The sequence below is a fragment of the Lampetra planeri genome, chromosome 78, assembly GCF_965212315.1.
Source record: "Lampetra planeri chromosome 78, kcLamPlan1.2.h2, whole genome shotgun sequence".
Taxonomy (NCBI): Eukaryota; Metazoa; Chordata; class Hyperoartia; order Petromyzontiformes; family Petromyzontidae; genus Lampetra; species Lampetra planeri.
In genome coordinates, this window is record NC_136183.1 from 4,412,430 (window position 1) to 4,434,862 (window position 22,433).

At 46.5% G+C, this 22,433-nt stretch overlaps 2 protein-coding genes across 2 annotated transcripts in view; one reads left to right on the plus strand and one right to left on the minus strand.

The window, feature by feature from the left end:
* Positions 1-22,433, minus strand: part of LOC144738160 (uncharacterized) — a 443,570-nt gene that overhangs the window by 230,772 nt on the left and 190,365 nt on the right. The gene's annotated exons all lie outside the window — the stretch shown is intronic.
* LOC144738138 (uncharacterized) lies at positions 1,694-14,212 on the plus strand. Its single transcript, XM_078621081.1, has 3 exons — positions 1,694-1,753; positions 2,572-2,746; positions 10,654-14,212. The coding sequence occupies exon 3, from the start codon at positions 10,682-10,684 to the stop codon at positions 12,638-12,640; it is 1,959 nt and encodes a 652-aa protein (XP_078477207.1). The 5' UTR covers positions 1,694-1,753; positions 2,572-2,746; positions 10,654-10,681; the 3' UTR covers positions 12,641-14,212.

Consider the following 22,433-nt stretch of genomic DNA (forward strand, 5'->3'; position numbering starts at 1 on the left):
AGTTGCGATTTAACATTAATACAAAGAGTATTATGTTCAACATCCTTTGCTATGCTTGCTGAATTTTTATAAATATTCTTTTTGTAGCCAGACAGCCAAAATTGTGTGCTTGGAGTTTTGGGTTTACATTCATTTTGAAGATACTAGGGTTTCCAGGCATATGTATGACCATTAGCCCTATCATTGTGTGCCTTAGCCCCTGTGATGAATTGGGGAATCTTTTTTACTATATCATGAATATATGAAAAAGTATAGCCGTGTAAGTCATGTGTGACTGTGTATATTGCGCTTCCTCTGCAGAATTGGTCTGATGGAGGAAAGGCACTCAGCGCAGCTCGGTACAAGAAGGAAACAGCACGGATCGTACTTGAAATTTGACACAGCACCAGGGAACTCACACAGGAGAGAAACCCTTCAAGTGCACTGTGTGTGAGAATACATTTGCATGGTTATCAGTTCTTCAGAGCCACCAGAGAACACACTGGAAAATTGCCCTTCAAGTGCAGTGTGTGTGGCAAAGCATTTTCAGTTTCATCTGCTCTTAATAAACACCAGAGAACACACACAGGAGAGAAACCCTTAAAGTGCAATCTTAGACGTGGTTTAGTTGTAATTTATTGAAGGTGGAGGGGTTACCAGCCCCTCACACCCATCCAGAGCCCCCATTTAGCTGATGTGGTAGCTACGAATGCCACGAGGGGAAAGGCTAATCGGAATTGGCCCTCCCCCCACAGCACTGTCCACAGTTACAAGAACAACAACCGCCATTCGCCACTAAGTGGCGGTGACGTCACCATGGCGTTTGTGCCAGGCTATGTGCACGGGATAGACCCAGGTGCCATGGGTCGACTGACTCTGTTGACTGGCCAATGCACCACCTGTACCCCCGACTGTGCCAACACAGTGTACACGCACACACATAGTGTGTACACATACACATTGTATACACATACACATTGTATACACAGTGTACACAAACACACAGTTTGTACACACACAGTGTACACACACACACAGTGTACACACATACACATTGCATACACAGTGTACACACACAGTGTACACACACAATAATGTTCACGTTGTTATTGAGCTCACGCACCCAAGGGGTCTTTGTTCAAGAGAGGCAACAATATAAATGTAATCTAAATAAACTTAAACTCTAACCCTGACCTCGCTCTCTGACGTCACCACTCATTAACTTGGCGTGAGACGCCAGGGAGAGCTGTTCCCTGCTAGTGACGTCATGTCACCAAGGTATTTAACCCCCCAACCCCCCCCCCTCTACCGCGCTTTTGAGCGTGACGTCGCGTCTAGTTGGTCACTCGATTTCGGTTCCAGTAAAAATCATTTTCTGGGAAAAGTCACGCCCAGTCACTGGCGGTTCATTAACATAATTTATTCAGGAAAACCGTCGCGATTTCATTGCGACGGGTTCAGCAGCCAAGCCCAATCACCCCACGTGGGCCCGGCTCATTAACATAATTTACACTGAGATCTCTTTTACCAGTGGCAAAATATAATAGTAGGTTTTTACCCTTTTAACTGGTACAAAAGGGTGTCAGTTTTGTACCAGTTAAAAGGGTAAAAACCTACTATAATAACATAATTTATTCAATTACACCGCCGCTCGTTGCGGGAGGGGATTGTGTGATGAACCCCGCTAGTGACGTCATGTCACCTCCTGCTGCCGCGTGACGTCACGAGACACCAGGAAGCTGCCAGTCCACACGCGCGCTCACTGAGATCCGAGGTGAGAAGTTGACATCGTGGTGGTGGTTGTTGTGGTGGTTGTTGTTGTGGTTGTTGTGGTTGTTGTTGTTTACCCAGGTAGAGCCTCGCTCCTCTCGTAGGGATATCAATTGAGTAGCAGCGAGGATGGAATCGATGTCCAGGTTAGAACATTACAACGCGGGGCCTAGCCATGCGGGGCCTTGTCTCCTGCCCTCGCCTGATTGCATTTGCTTTAATTCTCTGCTTAAGTTTAATTTGTCTTCATCTGGCTCACTACTTAGAATTTTTTTTCTTTAAAATATTTCTACAGTTTTTTTTATCCTACCAGGTCAAGCCGACTTCAGCTGCTATACCGCTCTTGTTTTCAGACGCGACCAGTTCACAAAAAGTGGCTTATCCAAGGTTTCACTGTAATTTGTTTTTGTGTGATATATTGTACTAGGGTGGCAAGATGTCAACTACCTCACATGGTATGCAGAATGGCGTGGGTTCGATTCCAACCCTGACGCATTTATGATTGCAGTTTACATTTTTTTATTTTTTCTCTCTCTCCCTGTTGTGGCATTGATTTTTCTCCACATTTAGAAACATGCATTTTGAGAATTTTGCTGCAAAACATTTCCATATTATACCCCACAAAGTTGAGCTATCATTTGTGTCCAGGTCGATTCTGAAAAAGAACTATGCAGCTCAGTGGGCCTCACCTGGTAAAATAAAAATATTGTACTGTGTTTCAGGGTTTTTCAATTTAATTTGTTATTTAGCAGTTAAAGATTATGTTTCAGGAGGGTCCTGCATTGGACTGTTTGACCACCAACAAATATATTTTGAGTTTAGGTTTGGAAGAAAAACGGAAAACCCAGTGGAACACCAATGCCGACGGTGACGGCCGACGCCAGGATAGCGGCCACGGGCTTGAAGCGAGGGCAACCCGGCTCTTGTCCCAAGAAAGGAATCCGCTCCCCGCTGCCCTCCACGGTGGCTGCACGCTGAGCCCCAACTTTCCCAGGAGGTCGGTACCTGCAATACACTCGTGGCATAACACGCTCGACACGTATAACTCCTGGTTACACACCTGGTGTCCGTGGCGACCCTTAAGGGTGACCCTCCCCAGCAGTCCCATCCCACTTCCACTTGCAGTGTGCAGCGCACGATCCGGGGCCTGTAGGCGGCTCACGTCAACCCCGATCACGCTGCAGTGTGTTGCACTCACGAGTGACGTTACCGCCGCCCCCGTGTCCAGCAGAATCCGGGTACGCCGCCTGTTCACCTGCCCTTCTACGAGCGACGTGGCCCCCATTATTCCTGCCACCAGCTCCCGCAGCCAGTCACCCGCAGTCGCCGCATTCTGGGGTGTTGTTGTCGGCATCTGTGTGGGGGTCACTCGCTCACCATTATCACGAAAGTTTATTTGTGTTGGGACCACGTGGATTGCACCCCTCTGTGGTCCCCTCTTTAGGGAGGCCTTGGTGTTTAACCCTGATGCTTCTCTCACGCGGGCGATCTGGGGACTGTCTCTCACGAGATGCCCCCATTGGTCGCATAGATAGCACGCAAGGGGAAGGGCGGTGTCTCCATAAGAGGCCCCTTGCCCACTCCCCCTTACCCTCCCAGTGCGCATTTGTTCGAGTTCTGCCTCTTATTGAGATACTCGCCTGGTTAGCCCCCCGACCATGGAGCATAGCCCTCCCACCTCGGATTGGACTATCTCCGCTGTGGACTGCAGCTTGGTCACATTCAGGTGTACTTGGGTCACCTCCCCGCATACTTGGGTTACCTCCTCGCGTACTTGGGTCGCATGGCCTGTGATATCTCTTATGCCGGTCTGTATCCCTACCACCCATCCTGGGGTTGTCTCACGGGGTCCCGGAGGCTCCCTCGTCCCCCCCCCCCCTCACCTCCTCCTCTGGAAGAAGACTTGGGGTGTTATATGGGGGATATGGGCAGTTCGCATCTGGCTGACACCCCGTTGTGCTTGTCAGATGCTGCTGAACTTTCTCGATGGCGAGGTCATCGATGATCTCGGCAGTGTATCCCGGCCGTGCGCTCTGTGTTAGCAAGCGTGATTTATTTTCGTGCGCGCTCATGGAGATCTGAAGTGAGAAGTTCACATCGTGGTTATTGTTGTCGTGGTGGTAGTTGTTGTTTACCCAGGTAGAGCCTAACTCCTTCTGTCTTGTAGGGAGGCCGCTTTTGATTGCACCACTCTTCGATTTCACATTAACATGCTAATTTATTACATTAACATCACTTGCCCCGGCCACTTCTTTAAGACCCTTGGGCTACACCCATTTCAAACCTTTTAAAACAGTCTGCCTCAGCAGCAGACCATGCATTTTCTATCAGAGTGTTTTTTTTGCATTCTGACCACAAGTATTGTGGTTAATGCACACATGATTCCTTGTCAAAGGTTTCAGTTTGGTGTTTTAACATCTTAACACCTGTTTTGTTGCCAGAAAAACAGGGAAAACCTATTCTCATATTTTGGTACTGGCAAAGGTTCCATGATGAAATATTACAGTATATTAGAGGTGAGCCGTGCGTGTGCAGAGAGGACAATAAGGAGCCGGAAGTTAATGAATTTTGTGGCAAAAATGCAGGCCTGATTATATGTAAGGATAATGTGGTAAATGAGAAAAAATATAGCAGCGGCGGGGTGTTGGAGTGTGCAGGTGTTACAGGTGTTGAAGGTGAACAGGTAAGGTAAAAATTGTGTGAAAAACATAATAACTTTCCCTTGAGTACGCATGGAATTTTTGATGTGTGTTTGTTTCAAAGTGTTGGTGCAATTGGTTCTCAAAAAAACACAGTAAGTCTGCTTTATTTATATACATTTATACTCATCTTGGAATGTTTTGTATACAGTTTCTCCACATTTATTTCAGTAATTTAGTTTATTTGGAATACAATACAGTACTTATTTCAATTGTGATGTATATTTTAGTTGCCGTTTACCTAACCCTATTATTTAGGTAAGGCTTAAGTATTGAATATTGCCATTCTACCTTTCACACGGCACTTTCCAAGAATGTAACCTCCTCGCTATTCAAGGGGCTGCAGTATTTTCTGTCCATCAGCTATAGCACAGGAGTACGGATTTTCAGCAGAAACTAGATCTCTGCTTTCTTGGTGTAATTACGGCCTATAGTACCATAAAGAAGCTTGGGGTTTTGGATTGTTTTTTGTTTTAGATATCTCTGCCTCTGCTCACATTCGTTGAGGATTTTTATGATTTTTGGATGGCCCATCTAAAGCTGCGTGACCCGGAGTCGGATCCCTTTCCTGTTCAATTTGGCCTGTGGACGAAATTCCCTCTGGCCCCATGCATTACATTACGTAACATTTTCAAATAATTGTGTTTTGAGAAGCTCGCAATGGCCCTATAAAAAATGCATTTCATAGAGTAACAATGATACCCTAATCGATGCCTGGTTATAGTCAAGGGATCGTCCCCGGCTGGTCAACCATGTTACGCATGTTGATGATCTGGTCATGGCTACTCAATGATATTGAGTTGGAGAATCGTGTTCTGTACCTGGAGAATTCCATGACGAAATGGGGCCTTGCATATGTTCTACAAAAAGATCACCTCCCTGGGAAAATCTTGACCTAAAGCTTTCGTAACTGCAGGAATTCATATTCTTTGGGTCTTTCGGTTAAGTGACGTGACTTTACCAAAAGACCCAAAGAACACCTCCCTGGGAATTTAATGTCATTCAACACTGCACCTGCTCAGCTCTCCATGAATAATCAGGTCGTTCTACACGTGGTGGAGGAGCTCCTATAACTGGTTAATGTGTTCACGACCAGCTCTGGTTTGGCATCCAAAGTCTCACTTCAAATTAGTCTAGCAGCATTCTTTCATTAGGCTCTGTAACACTATGTTGGAGCTGCCTGGACTTTTTTTCTATACCAATGTAATAAACCTTCTTGAGACGGCTTCCGGAATCAGTCCTTTTTATTTTCAACTTCTTTGTAATATGGAAGGAAAATTCCTGTAACGATTCCAACCACCGAGCCAATTGGCCTGACGGCTGGTCCAATTTCAAGGAGTATTGCAAAGCCGCATGATCAGTGCGAACGAGGAATTTCCTTCCATACAGGTACGGCCGGTACAATCGAACAAAATGCACAATCGCCAATAGTTCCCGCTTTGTCACGCAATATCGCGTTTCCGCAGGGGACAGAACCCTGCTGCCGTACGCCACCACTCGCTCAACCCGTCCTTACGTTGCGACAAAACGGCCCCAATGCCGATATCACTAGCATCCGTATCAAGGATGAACGGCTGTGAGAAGTCTGGGTAATCTAGCGTAGGCGCCGTGGCGAGGTGTTCCCGAAGTGATCTAAAAGAACTTTCTTCCTCCGCTCCCCATTTAAACCTTTGATTTTTGCCCGTTAGAACGTGTAATGGTTTCGCCAACGTCGCAAAGTTCTTAACGAAGCGGCGATAATAGGAAGCGAATCCAATAAACCGCCGAACATCACCCACGGAAGTGGGTGTGGGCCACTTCTCGAACACATTTGATTTTCAGAGGGTCAGTGGACACGCCGTCCGAGCTGACAATATGACCCAAGTAACGGATGGAGTGTTGCAAAAGGTGACATTTTCTAGGCTTAAACTTGAGGTCAGCCGCCCGCATTCTTTGGAAAACCGTCTCCAGGCGTTGGAGGTGTTCCTCGAACGTGCGGCTGAAAACAATGATATCGTCTAAATATATGAAGCACGTTTCCCACTGTAGTCCAGCCAACACCAATTCCATGAGCCGTTGAAACGTCGCTGGAGCCGCATTCAAGCCCATAGGCAACCGATTGAATTCAAAGAGACCTTGCGGCGTGCGGAATGCCGTTTTGGCTTTTGACTCATCATCGAGGGGAAGCTGCCAAAAGCCCGAGGACAGATCAAGGGTGGAAAATAATTTAGCACCCGATAAAGCATCCAATGAGTCATCCATCCTCGGTAAAGGGTACGCGTCCGCCACCGAAATTTTGTTCAACCGGCGGAAATCAACGCAAAATCTTGTACCACCATCTTTTTTCTTAACCAGAACAACGGGCGCGCCCCAAGGGCTGTTGGACGGCGTAATAATATCCGCCGCCAGCAATTCATCTACTGCTCCGCGCACGTGTTCCCTTTCCGCTGGGCTCATGCGATGAGGGTGCATACAGATGGGAGGTGTCGCTCCGGTGTCAATATGGTGCGACAAAAGCGACGTGCGGCCGAGGTCCAAATTCATTTCTGCTGAAAACATCCGCATACCGTAGCAATAATGAACGCAGAGCATTCCTTTGCTCATTCGACAAAGAAGAATTTTCCCCGCATGAATCTGCGATCCAGCGTTCTTGCGAACAATCGTGTGGAGGCCCACCAGCGGGCATCCGGGCGCGCGGCGTTTCGTCACAAGAGGCGAAATCGGTAGTGGCGTGAGCCAGCACCGATCCCTCCGGAACAACAACGCGGTCAGGTCCCCCATTCAACACCTGTATGAAAGGTGCCTGACCTGGTCGCACGATCGTTTGTGCCGCCGCCAAGGAAAAAGATTTAGCTACCAAATTTGATGGGGATAATAGCACGCCCTTCGCATTCCTTTCAATTTGAAGGGGTTTTCGGTAACGCAGCGGAATGAGCATTTGCGCTCCCGACGGAACCTCCACCGTAGCAGCGACTACGGCAGTAACTGCGTTACCTGTAGGCGCACTGGCCAGCAGGGAAGGCAGGAACGACATCCTACGACCCCCCGGCATTTCCAAATAATCCTGGTCGACCCGTATTTTCAGCGGCATCCGGCGCAGGAAATCAGTACCAAGCACGCATGGGACAGCTAGCGAGCGAGAGATCAACACAGGTCCTGCGGCGGTAATATTTCCGATAGCGATGCTCACATCTACCTGACCACAGATACCCATGCTACCCCCATTTGCGGCAACACACGCATCATTAACCCTGGGTATCCGCGACGTAGGAATGGACATCAAATGAAAAATAACATCTGAAATGATGGTGGCAGATGCGCCAGTGTCCACCAAAATACGGACGTCAACGCCGTCGATGGTACCCCGTACCGTCGACGAGCCTGACGCCGCAGCCACAACGCTGCGAGCCAATTTCTTCCACTGTGTAGCAGAGTGTGTAAATGGTGCAGGAGAAGTAAAATTATCCTTAAGAGTGTAAGAATGAGTGCGAGTGGATGAATGATGTGACACGACCTGCCGGGTGTCCGATTTGTGCCGACTCGCCCGAGATTGTTGCAGTTCCGCAGCAGGTGGAGGAGATGGAGGTCCCCTTGGCGGAAGAGGCGACAGCAGAGGTCGGCAGCGGCAGTCGCGGGCGAAATGGCCTCGTCTGCCGCACTTGAAACACGCGGCCGTCGTCGGCCGGCGGTCGGATGACCCGGCCCCCGCACGTGGACGGCCTGCGTAGTCACCACGCTGGTCGCGCAGCCGCCGTCCCGGAATCCCATGCGGAACAGCAGTAGCCAGCACGTCGTCGTCGCCAGAGTCGTCGGAGCAGTGCACGACCCGTCGTGGAGACCACCCCAAGGGCGTCCTGTCGATTTCGGGTTTCCCCGTCCACGCCGCCATCTGGTCCCAGCACTTGATGTTAAACTTAGCGTCCAGGCAGCGCGCCACCCATCGCGATGTAAGCGGTTCGTGGCCGCACACTGATAGAGAAATGTTGAGCTCCTGAGACAACTCCAGCATCCAGCATACGGGAAAGGATGAGAGGATCCAAATGATCGGCCATCGCGTCGGGATAGGCAGCCATGGCCAGCGCCATTAACGCCCCCCGATAAGCCAAAGGCGACTCCTCCGATCCTCGGCGATGCGACATAAATTTTCTGGTGGCTGACGTCGGTGGGTCGTAAAATTCCGCCATCTCTGCGAATGCATCTCGCAGTGTCTTCTTCTTGGACGCCGGGATGGAGCGGAAGACCCCCAGAGAAACATCAAGCAGTGTAGGTAGCGCTCCCAGCGCCTCCTCCTCCGTCCAATGCACGGATCTAAAGGCTGACTCGAAGCGCCACGTAAAAGCACTCCAATCGCCCCCGGCGAGAAATTCTTTAATCTGTGGAAGGCGATGTCTGCGGTGGCAAGCGCGCGCCGCGGGCGTCTCCGACTGCGGTTCCCGCGCTCCACCCGTCGCAGGCAAAATGGCGTCCGGCGGCCGCGTGGCGGCAGGCGCGCCCAAAATGGCGGCCGACGGCTCCAGCGCAGCCGCCCCGCCCAAAACGTCGGCTTCTTCCCGCGTGGCAGGAGCAATGGCGGACTCCGATTTTTTTGTAGGACCCCTTCCCGCGGCGTCCAGCTGATCCGCAATCTGGCGACCCACGGCTGGTGAGGACGCTACCGCGGTCACCAGACTCAGCAGAATGACGCGTAACGACCCGATCTGCTCCGCCATCAGCCGCCATCCGTCTTTCGTTCCTGCGGTGGTCGCATCTTCTCCCAGTCGACGCTGAGAGGCGTCGAGGAGAGCAGTATCAGCAGGCGGCATAGGGGCTGTAGCCCCCAACAGCTCATCTTCGTCCGTCTCGGCCTCTTCCTCCGATGGAGGCTCGGGCAGGTTCTTTTTTCTGAGGTGCTTGGTCATCTTGACGATCGTCCAAACGGTCGCAGAAGAACTTCTGACACCAATGTAATAAACCTTCTTGAGACGGCTTCCGGAATCAGTCCTTTTTATTTTCAACTTCCACAGTTACACTTCACACACTCCCCGTTGCTGACAGACAACGGAAAGCGGGCAGACTTCCCGCCAAGTCCCCACCGCGCACGTGGCACCCAGAGCCCCGTACGCGCGTGACTCCTGCTCTTCTCGTTCCCAAGTCTGCTCCCGACTTCTCTCTCCCTCGCTCTCTTAATCCCTTCGTCACGTGGTACCCCCCAGCCAATCCTCCGTAGACAGCGTTGACCGTTCCCGATGGTTCCCTGTCAATCCCGGGACCACGCCTCTGATCCGGCTTCCCATTAGCTGAGGCCCCGATTGTCCAGGCCAATCACCCCTGCTAACATGCCGTGATCACGCCGAGGCCATGCTCCCTGGCTCACCCCTTATTGGCTACAAAGCGGGACCGGCAAGCCAATCCCCACGTGAACCCTCTATGGCTGTTATTACACAAAGCTGTGAGTGTCCATCGCCAAGGTCTAGTCCATTGCAAAGGTCTCGTCAAAAAAACAGGCAATAGTCTACATTATAGACTGCCAATACACTCGCCGAGGTTAAGAACCAGGCTACAGTCTACATTAGGCGTTTTTTTTCTTCTATTCACTTTATTTGTATTATTATTTTCTATCTACGTGACTTTACCGAAATAACCAGAGAATATGAATTCCTGCTGTCACGAAAGTTTTAAGTCAAGATTTTCCCAGGGAGGTGATCTTTTTATAGAACATATGCAAGGCCCCATTTCATCATGGAATTCAACAGGTACAGAACAAAATTTTATAAGAATGGAAACAGTCAGGAAATTAACACTGCACATATGCAGCTTAAGTTAGATCTGTTCATCCTCGCATTCAAGCTCATCTGAGCCTGGCTTCACACCTCTAAGTTGCAAATGAACATTAATTTATACATTTCTGCATAATACAAATAGTGTTCTTTTCAACAGCCTTTGCTATGTTAGCTAATTTTTCTTAAATAAATATTCCTGTTGTAGCTAGACAACCAAAATTGTGTGCTTGGAGTTTTTGGTAAACATTAATTTTGAAGACACTAGGGTGTCCAGGCATATTTATGACCATTTGCCCTCGCATTGTGTGCCTTAACAGCCCTTTGTGATGAATTGGGGAATCTCTTTCACTATATCATGAAAATATGAATATTTATAGATGTGTAAGTCATGTGTGACTGTGTTTATATGCATTCCTCTGTGCCTCAATACTCACATAGATGGTGTGGACATGCTTTTCTGTTTGCAGCTGACGCTCTCTCTGCAGAATTGGCCTGATGGAGCAAAGGCACTCAGCGCAGTTCAGTACAAGAAGGAAACAATGCGACCAGCATGCAAACAGCACGGATCGTACTGGAAACTTGACACAGCACCAGAGAACACACACAGGAGAGAAACCCTTAGAGTGCTGTGTGTGTGGGAAGGCATTTTCAGATTCATCTACTCTTAAACAACACCAGAGAACACACACAGGAGAGACACCTTTTAAGTGCACTCTGTGTGGGAAGGCGTTTGCAAAGTCATCAAATCTTCAGACCCACCAGAGAACACACACAGGAGATCAACCCTTCAAGTGCAGTGTGTGTGGGAAGGCATTTTCATATTCATCGTCTCTTAATAAACACCAGAGAACACACACAGGAAAGAAACCTTTCAAGTGCACTGTGTGTGAGAAGGCATTTTCATGGTCGTCATATCTTCAGACCCACCAAAGAACACACACAGGAGAGAAACCTTTTAAGTGCAGTGTGTGTGGGAAGGCGTTTGCAAAGTCATCACATCTTCAAAGACACCAGAGAACACACACAGGAAAGAAACCTTTCAAGTGCACTGTGTGTGAGAAGGCGTTTGCACAGTCATCACTTCTTCAAAGACACCAGAGAACACACACAGGAGAGAAACCCTTCAAGTGCACTGTGTGTGAGAAGGCGTTTTCAGATTCATCTGCTCTTAAACAACACCAGAGAACACACACAGGAGATAAACCTTTTAAGTGCAGTGTGTGTGGGAAGGCGTTTGCAAAGCCATCAATTCTTAAATCACACCAGAGAACACACACAGGAGAGAAACCCTTAGAGTGCTGTGTGTGTGGGAAGGCATTTTCATATTCATCGTCTCTTAATAAACACCAGAGAACACACACAGGAGAGACACCTTTTAAGTGCACTCTGTGTGGGAAGGCGTTTGCACAGTCATCACATCTTAAGAACCACCAGAGAACACACACAGGAGAGAAACCTTTCAAGTGCACTGTGTGTGAGAAGGCGTTTGCACGGTCATCCTTTCTTAAATCACACCAGAGAACACACACAGGAGAGAAACCTTTCAAGTGCACTCTGTGTGGGAAGGCGTTTGCAAATTTAACAAATCTTCAGACCCACCAGAGAACACACACAGGAGATCAACCCTTCAAGTGCAGTGTGTGTGGGAAGGCATTTTCATATTCATCGTCTCTTAATAAACACCAGAGAACACACACAGGAAAGAAACCTTTCAAGTGCACTGTGTGTGAGAAGGCATTTTCATGGTCGTCATATCTTCAGACCCACCAAAGAACACACACAGGAGAGAAACCTTTTAAGTGCAGTGTGTGTGGGAAGGCGTTTGCAAAGTCATCACATCTTCAAAGACACCAGAGAACACACACAGGAGATAAACCTTTTAAGTGCAGTGTGTGTGGGAAGGCGTTTGCAAAGCCATCAATTCTTAAATCACACCAGAGAACACACACAGGAGAGAAACTTTTCAAGTGCACTGTCTGTGAGAAGGCATTTGCACAGTCATCAGTTCTTCATCGACACCAGAGAACACACAGGCATCAGAAGATCCCCAAGGAGTGTAGTCTGAAATCTACTTGTGAAAGTCAAAGTGCTGCAATGAGCCCATCCCTCCTGAAAAAAGAACCAGAAGTACATTCCAGCTTGGACACTATGAAATGTATCAAGGTGAAATTTGAAGAGGCGAAGGTGAAATGTGAAGAGGCAATAGTGAAGAGCGAAGAAGTGAAGGTAAAATGTGAAGATGTGATGGTAGAGAGCGAAGATGTGAAGGTAAAATGTGAAGATGAAGATTCAACTCCAAAATCGGACCTTCACATCGATGGAGGCAACGTGAAGCAGGAGGAGAATTCTGACTGTGAGGCAGAGCGAGGAACCTCCCAGGAATTTGTGGAAGTGGAGGTGTGGGTGGACTTCTTAGACAAAACAAAGTCAAATGAAGACCCGGTAGATGTGTAAGCTTGAGACAATGAAGCCCCAGTAGATTCACCTTCTGTCACAGGCCTTTAATGAAAGAATGTGAAGTTGAACACTCAATTCTTAGGTTCAACCTGCAGAGTAAGAGGGGGCAGTATTTGCAGACCTGTGGGTTGGGTATACAGTGATCCCTCGTTTATCGCGGTTAATGGGGAACGGAACCCCTCGCGATAGGTGAAAATCCGCGAAGTAGGATTGGCCCCCTAGGAATTTCCGTATATGTGTGTGTGGGTAACAGAATGTTTAAAATATGTATATTTATACTTTATATATATATTTTACTTAAATCTATTTAATTATAAAACCTTAATATTATACATTCACTCTCTCTCTCATACGATACGTATTATGGTGTTCTACACTCACCAATGACAGTAGTATCTTGAGACTTGACTCCAGTAATGACGACGACGACAATGACAACGATGATGCGCAGCCAACCAGCTCACGGGATACAACCACCCGTGCTCTCATTCGTCGATCTCGCGCCGGGAACCAATCACGTGCCTTGTCTGAGTGCCCGTGGGTATGTACAAAGCCTCTGAGAGAGTTTCTCTCTTTGTCTGGCATCCTGGGAAACCGTTTCTCTCGCGCATCACGATGAAACAACGCTGCTTTCCGCAATACGGCTGCCAATATGGCGGTATTTTTGAATTTTTTTTTCGATTAATATTTTTGAAAAATCCGCGATGCACTGAGGCCGCGAAACTTGAACCACGAAGTGGCGAGGGATTACTGTATCTATATCAATTTATAACATTTTGGACATGCGTTTTTATGGATTTTGTTGCTATTCTGTCTCTCCAAATTAACCTACCATTAAAATTATAGACTGATCATTTCTTTGTCAGTGGGCAAACGTACAAAATCAGCAGGGGATCAAATACTTTTTTCCCTCACTGTAAATAATATATTTTTTTACTTCCAACCCGTGATGAGAGGACGGAATACATGGTGACAGCAAGCACACCCTTGCACAATAGGTCACGACTTCAGGACTTCAAAGGCCACAGCGCCCCTTTTTGACAGCGACTGCAAGTCTGATGCAAAAAATGTTAAACACTTCCAACCCGTGATGGAATTGTGGGGAACGCTGCCCAAAACGAATACACACAAACAGGGATACAATTGTGTTAAAAGCTTTCTTTTCATCACATAATCTTGCCGGCGAATGTATTAAAGCCCTTAGCCAATTGATGCACATTTGTTAGACAAGCAAGCACACTACTGCACACCATTGTTCCAAGGCATTACGTTAATTGCATAATCTAAAAAATGAATTCATTGAGGTCTATCTTTGCTTAGGCACATGTTTCTTTATTACTGTTCGTATGAATATTGTCACATTAATTTCCTGTCGCTGTGTATGATCACCTTATTCTGAAGAATGAGCCAATTGTTCTGTTACCCAGTTTGACAAACATAATTATTGAGGGTTAAATGTACGGTTCAATGATGACATCTCCAGGAGTACTGTGTTGGCATTCCTTGCATAAGAGTTCGCATATTAGAATGTTACGTGTTTTTTTGAGATTAAAGTTGCTTAACACAGAAGAGTCTGAGTGGTGCCTTCCTAAGTCCATGCATAATAATATTAATTATAAGAACTATATCCTGCGGAGAGATCTGAATTTTGAGACCTGATATAACACACTAAGACATAATCAGTAAAAGTTAAAGTGAGAATCATTGTATTATCCTAATTGATAATTCACTGGTCAACACTTTTTCTGGCATAAGGTATTCCAATGGTCTTAAGGTAATTTTGGGGTGCCGATTCCAAATCTGGCATCAGTTTGTGTCTATCACATCAGGTTTTTGAGATATCAAATATTGCATTTTCAATAAAAACTGCAGAAGAAAAATATTAAATAAATGTGGATATCTACATAAATGTATTATAAACACTATCCTAAAAATACAGCACCATATTTTAACACTAAAGCAGTTACTGACTCGCAACAACTTGCAATCATGTGACAGAGTTAATTTCGGGTAAAATCAATGAAAATGGGGTATGCCGATAGCATAAAATGAGATGTGATAGAGCAAATCTGAGATCAGATTTGGAATCAGCACCCTGAAATTAGTCTAGAACAGCTGCAAAAGTCCAGGCCAGAAAAAAACGTGTTTTTTGTTGACCAGTGATAATACAACCCTAGACAACGAAGCAGAAGAAATATTTGAATTAATTAGCATAATTACATACATTTGCATAACTGAATACAATTACACCTACCTAATTAGCATATAATCAACATTTTCATGATTACATAAATTAGCATAATTTCGGGAACAGTTTTTTCAAAAAATTCATTTCATTTTTTACATTTTTATAATTTTTCAGACCAAATATAGACAACAGGTGGAAAATATCATATATAAGCAAGAATAGAAATCAGCACTGTTCAACGAAACACCCAACTGCGACTGGAGAAGTCCAAACCATCAAGCACATCACCGATGAATGCTCCATCCATGCACATCCTGGCGGTATCGCTAAAATTCACACTGCATCAACCACATCATTGGACTGGATAAGAAACCTTTGCATTCATTCATGACGATCATTTGAAATAAAAACTGTTCCTTTTCACAATGCCATATGAAAGAAGAAGAAGTACTGCGAGTGGTCGGCTCTGGGGATTGCCCTCGTGACTGGCAAATTGATAGGGAGCTCTGCATCGTCAGAAGCCACGCATCACGGAGAGTTTTTTTGTTGTTGCGTCATTGAGGCTGCCAGCCATGGCTGGTGCTCGCAGTATTGCAATCCAGACCTGGGGAAGAGTGCCAAGCATTACTATTACCGATGGCGAGATCGTTCTGTACAGCAAACACGATCATAGAGTGACAATCGTTCGGATTGTGCTCAGATCAAAGTCAACCCTTTGAGGGAAAACTGGTGCAACCACTATTCGTGAGAGTGTCCCTTGAAATCGCAACCCACAGGCGAAGTTTAGTTGAGGGTCGGATCAGAGACTGACACGGAACGATATAACTTGATCTGTAGCGTGTCCTCTCTGCAGCACGAGTCGTACAAACAACTGGAAGAGGACTCTCTTGAAGAGGGGGGGGGGGGGGGGGAGACGACAGGCGCTCCACAGTCTACAAGGATCAACAATGTCTGGTGCGAGTGGTTTCTGGTGACGGGATGATCGCGCACATCGACGCAGACGGAGCCGGACCCATCATCCCTGCCAACACGGGCACTGCCGACAGTGACCAGCGTGCCGACTCGGCAATCACCTCAGCGGTGGAGAGACTGACGAAGCAACAGAGAGCGCCGTGTGCTCAACACACACGCTGACCCAGCGCCCCTGCTCGGGACCTGAGGTATTTTCGTTCCAAGGAACGCAGCACCTCGGAAGCCAAAAGAAGACAACTGTCATTCGCCACGAAGTGGCGGTGACATCACCACGACGCTTGTTCCAGACTATGTTTTCAGTTTCATTTATTAGGTACTAGCGGTAAGTACCCGGCGTTGCCCGGGTGAAAAATATCTTTAAAAACTTCTCTTAAAAATTTCGATTTAAAGCTTTCATGACTGCAGGGATTCATCTTCTTGGTTCTTTCGGTAAAGTCACGTATAAGGGAATTCTCACGACGTTTCAGCCACAACGCAAGCAGCCGTCTTCAGGTGAAGAACAGGTCTGTCGGAAAGACAGCGTCTGAATGAACACCACCAGGCTTGGCAGCGTATATTTAAGCTGGGTTGGAGGGGGAAGAGCGCCTTGACAAAGGGATTTGCATATCAAGAGGAATTTAGCATATTTATGGAAATGCAGGCATGGAATTAGTCACTACTTGTGGAATGAGTTACAGCAGCAGAAGTTAGAGTAAATGAGATTGGTATTACCTTAGAGTCGCGGCATCTCTTCAGAAAGGTGAGAGACTCGATTAGCTGAGCCTTCTTATCACGGAGTTTGTTGTCTCTTAAAAACCTTACATATACACACACAGATACTAAGGTATTGTGAAAGCCCGGTGGGCCGTTTGTACATTTCTCCACCAACAAAATTAGAAGAAGCTTGCAAAAGTCCAAAATGTTGTAGAAATTGTGGGGTAAATAGTTGATGTAAAAGGTTTCCGAAAATTGTGGACACCCCCCCTCAAAAATTATATTTACACCACCCTACATACAACAGAGGAAGTAGTATCTATTGACTCTGTAGTTGTATCTACTGACTGTACAGTAGTATCTACTGAGCCAATAGTAGCTACTGACTGGAGTATTATTTACTGATTGTAGTAACGACTGACCGTAGTAGTATCTACTGGGCCTACAGTAGTATCTACCGACTCTATAGTAGTAACAACTAACTGTATAGTAGTATCCACTGACTATAGTAGTATCCACTGACTATAGTAGTAACTACTAACTCTATAGCAAGATCTACTCTCTATTGTAGTATCTACGGACTTTAATAGCTACTCACCGTACTAGTATGTACTGACTGTATAGTAGTATATACTGACTGTAGCAGTATTGGCTGACTGTAGTGGTATATACTGACTGTTTTAGTATCTACTAACTCTATATAGCAGTATCTACCAACTCGATAGCAGTATCTACTATCACTACAGCAGTGCATACCGGCTGAGGTGGTACCTGCTATCACTACAGCAGTGCATACTGACTATGGTGGTACCTGCTATGATTACAGCAGTGGATACTGATTGTGGTGGTATCCTATGACTACAGCTGTGCATACTGACTGGTGGTACCTGCTTTCACGACAGCAGTGCATACTGTGGTGGTAGCTGCTATGATTACAGCAGTGCATACTGCTGTGGTGGTACCTGCTATGAGTACAGCAGTGCATACTGACTGTGGTGGTACCTGCTACTTTACTTAATAACCAGGCTACAGTCTACATTACTGACTGCCAGTACACTAACCCAGCTTAATAACTATTTGTACAGTCTACATTATAGACTGCCAGTACACTAACCCAGCTTAATAACCAGGCTACAGTCTGCATTATAGACTGCCAGTACACTCACTTTACTTAATAACCAGGCTACAGTCTACATTACTGACTGCCAGTACACTCACCCAGCTTAATAACTATTTGTACAGTCTATATTTAAAGAATCGATTCGTGGCGCGCTCGGGTTTATTTCAATTAACTGAGTTTTATTTTCATTGCTATGTTATGTTTTAAAGTTTTCAAAAGTTTTTAAATGTATTTTCCCCCAGGCAACGCTGGGTATATCGACTCTAACAAGAGTGGGGTGTCGAGGCCTAGTCCCGTGCAGAGCCTCTGGCCTCGCCTAGATTGCCCAGCCGGGCGAGGCTGGGGGCTGGGCCGCTACCACCACCGCCCCGCGCTAGAATAAAACTATCTAATCTCTATAATTTTATCATCTACCGACCCTATAATAGTAATTGCACACATTGGGGTGGGGGGGAGAGAGAAGAGGACGTGAAACTTTGATGTATTTACCTCAGCGTCGCGTGTAAATGTGTGCACATATTTTTAACGCGGGTGAGAAATGGCGCGCTGCCCGTTGCCAGGGGCAACCCTTGGTCAGCGCTTCGCGCATGCGCAACGGCGTGCTAAATAAATAAATAAAAATCGCGCTACATCAATAATTAAACCGCTTTAAAGTTTAGGGACGAAAAACGGAAATGCCTATTCCCACCGCGGGGCTCGGGGCGTGCCTCCCGGCAAAAAAATGTTCCGACAAACCCCACGGTCCGAGAGCCAAATCCCCCGCGAGCGTACGAAGACGGACGGACGGACAGAAACAGACAAAAAATGAGACTTAGGTTAGATCAGGGGTCCTCAAACTTTTTAAACAGGGGGCCAAGTTCACTGTCCCTCAGATCGTTGGAGGGCCGGACTATAGTTAAAAAAAACTATGAACAAATTCCTATGCACACTGCATATATCTTATTTTGAAGTGAAGAAACAAAACGGGAACAAATACAATATTAAAAATGAAGAACAAGCAAGGTTAAATCAACAAACTTGCCAGTATTTCAATGGGAACTATGGGCCTGCTTTTGGCTAATGAGATGGTCAATGTCCGGTTCCATATTTGTCACTGCTAGTCGTAACAAGTGATGCAAGTGTGCATCCGTTAGTCTAGATCTGGTTGGAGATTTCAAATGTTTCATTTTGGAAAAAGTCTGTTCACAGACATAAGTGCTGCCAAAGATGGTTGCAATTTTGAGTGCATGGTTCCTGAGATGAGGATATGTCTCAGAGGGGAGAGATGCATATCAATTATGAAGGCTGCTTGACTTGAATGCGTCTTTCAGAGTCACAATTCTGCAGTTCAGCCAATTCCATTTGGTAAATTGTATCCACATTTTCAATGTCAATAGAAAATGGGTTACGGAAAAGCTGTATGTCCTGTTCATGGAGATGAAGCTCTTTAAATCTAAATTGGAACTCCTTTTGCAATTTTTCCAGTGAATCCACACATGAATGCAACCAATGGTTTTTCCGCTAACAGATTTTGAGTTGTGGGGAGATGGCAGAAGTTTTCCTCCTTCACTTGTTTGATGAGGAGGCCTAATTTTACTTCAAATGCTTTGACATGTGATTGTATATCACAGATGAGCTTCCCCTTTCCTTGAAGTTGCACATTGAAACTGTTGAGTAGCTCTGTTACATCTGTCAGAAAGGCAAGGTGCCATTTACATTCTGCATCATTGAGCTCTGGTACTTCTTTGTTTTTTGAAAGCAGAAAAGCTGTAATCTGTGGAAGTAAGTCATAGAAACGTTTCAAAACTCTCCCTCGACTCAGCCAACGGACTTCTGTGTGGTATAGAACATCTTCATAGTCAACATTTAGCTCAGACAGAAATTCCTGAAATTGTCTGTGGTTTAGTGCATGAGCTCTAATGAAGTTAACACAAGATACCACAATTTTCATAACAGAGTCCCACTTCAGTGATTTACTACACAGCGCTTGTTGGTGGATGAGGCAGTGTATGGCTATTGGATGAGAATGGTTATGTTTGTCCATCTCTTGGTTAATGCGAGCAATTACTCCTTTCTTAGACCCCACCATGCTAGGAGCACCATCAGTTATCACACTGGCGAGTTTAGCCCAGTTCAGCTCCAAACCATTCACAGTTTGGCAAACCTTTACATAGATATCCTCTCCTGTAGTTGTTCCTTTGATGCTTTGCAGTGCAGCAAGCTCTTCTGTGACTTCGAAATAGTCATTCGTCCCACGAATAAAAATTAAAAGTTGTGCAGAATCACGAACATCATTGCTTTCGTCGAGTGCCAAGGAAAAATAGGAAAGTTTTTTTGTGGAGTTTTGCAAATGCTGATGCAAATTGTCTCCCATTTCTTCAATCCTCTGTGTAATTGTAGGTCCTGAAAGACTCACTGTACTAAATAAATCGGCCTTCTCTGGACACATCTCTTTGGCAACAGAAAGAAGGCATTCTTTAACAAATTCTCCCTCCACGAATGGTCTGCCAGTGCACGCTATTAGCTTGGCAACTTGAAAACTTGCTCGCAGTGATGAAATATTTAGCTGCTTCTGCTTCTCAAAAGTATTTTGCTGAGTTGTTAATGTATTTTTCAGTTTTAATATTTTATCTTTTCTCACTTCTCCGACCAAACAATCATATTTATCTTTATGTTGAGTTTCATAGTGTCGACGTAAATTGTATTCTTTGAACACAGACACTATATTCTGGCATATCAGACACACAGCTCTTTCCTTGTACTGCATGAAAAAATAGATCATAAGTCCACTGTTCTTTGAATATCCTACACTCCGAGTCAATTTTTCTATTTCTTGACATCATTGTTTCCTAGGGAGTCAAAATTGCTATTAGTAAAATACCATAATAGTACGTTTTTACCCTTTTAACTGGTACAAAACTGACACCTTTATTCAAGGCATCATGTTTGCAATGACCACAACACAAGTAGTCAAAAAAGCAAACAAAAAGAAGCAACTCTGATAAGGATGATAATATGCACTGTCCTTGAAGTTGATTGGCCCACACCCGAGACGGCTTTCTTTAGAGCCTAGTCCCCATTGGTGTAGGGCCAGATGACACCAGAAGGCGCCTTCTACACCAATGGGGACTAGGCTCTAAAGAAAGCCGTCTCGGGTGTGGGCCAATCAACTTCAAGGACAGTGCATATTATCATCCTTATCAGAGTTGCTTCTTTTTGTTTGCTTTTTTGACTACTTGTGTTGTGGTCATTGCAAACATGATGCCTTGAATAAAGGTGTCAGTTTTGTACCAGTTAAAAGGGTAAAAACCTACTATTATATTTTGCCACTGGTAAAAGAGATCTCATAGTAGTAAAATACCAATATATATACAGCTCTACAAAAACAATATACCAGCAATAACTTTGCCCACACAGAGACATACAGACTGCACTGCCCATCAATGCAGTCTGATTGGGGGAACTCCGCTTTTACCGCAGGCTCACACTGGTGCGGGTGCCATTAAAAAGTTAATAACACCAGAAGTTTTGTTCACAGATCGCAGTGCGATCTGCGAACTCGCATAGGAATCTGATCGCATGGGGGAGAAGACCCATGCGATCCGATTCCACTGCAGGAAAAAAGAAGGCACATGTGCCTTTTTTCTTCCGAATCTAATGCAAGTTCAGCCATACAAGCATATGGCTGAACTCGCACTGCTCAGAGATCGCAACAGTATGAACCGGGGCTTACACAACATACAACATATAACCTCATACAACTGAATAGCAATCAGAATATAAATGCACTTACTGTCATTTAAATTGGGTTTCCTACTCCTCGGCTGTCTGTCACTGACCAGCACGGGAAAACAGCAGGCAGCCCCTCCAGAGATCAGAGATCACTCTGTTATTACCCCTCTATCATTTACTCAGCGGTGTGTGTGCTGGGGATCTACATCCCCAACACACAGGAATATCACTGGGAGTGGAGCCGAGGGGCAAGTGAGGGAGCTGAGGGAGGGAGAGCCAGTCAAGCGCAGCCAGGGGAGGGCTGGCAGCCTTAGGCCTGGGGGGCAAGTCCAGTCAATTGGCCCATTGAACCATTCACCAGCGCAGCCCAATGAGTGCCCACCGCCACAGCTCAATCAGTGCCCACCGCCGCAGCTCAATCAGTGCTCACCAGCGCAGCCAAATCAGTGCTCGCCACCGCAGCCCAATTAGTGCCTACCACCGCAGCCCAATGAGTGCTCACCAGCGCAGCCCAATTAGTGCTCACAAGCGCAGCCCAATTAGTGCTCACAAGCGCAGCCCAATTAGTGACCATGGGTTGTGGGTGTCATCTGTCTAACCTCTTCGGTTCGGGGGGTAATGATGCTGCCAACTTCCTCCAAGCTGCCTCTGCTCTAAAAGACTGTGGCTGCGCTGTGATGCTCAGTCTGTCACGTCTCCCGCGCTCTCTCTCCCATGAACCAGCTTCCGGCTTTCACTGCCCACAAGTCACCGCGCAGCCGGCCCCTCCCACATGCCCTGGCTTCCTCTGAGTCCTGGGAGGTGGGAGTAGTAGTCCGGCTGCGCTGTTCGGTTCCTCCCACCGCCTGAAACTTGATTGCGGCCAGACTACAATTCCCATGATCCAGCGCTTCAGCCGGCCAGCCATTCGGCGGCGGCCACCCCCTCTCCCTCTTCCACCAATGACCGTCCTTCTCATGTAGAAAAAAAGTAACAGACAGGCAGCGGCGGCAAAAACACCCGGCGGGCCGGATAAATGTCCTCGGTGGGCCGCATGTGGCCCGCGGGCCGTAGTTTGAGGACCCCTGCTCTACACCTTGGGGTGTGCACAGGGATGTCCTCTGGCT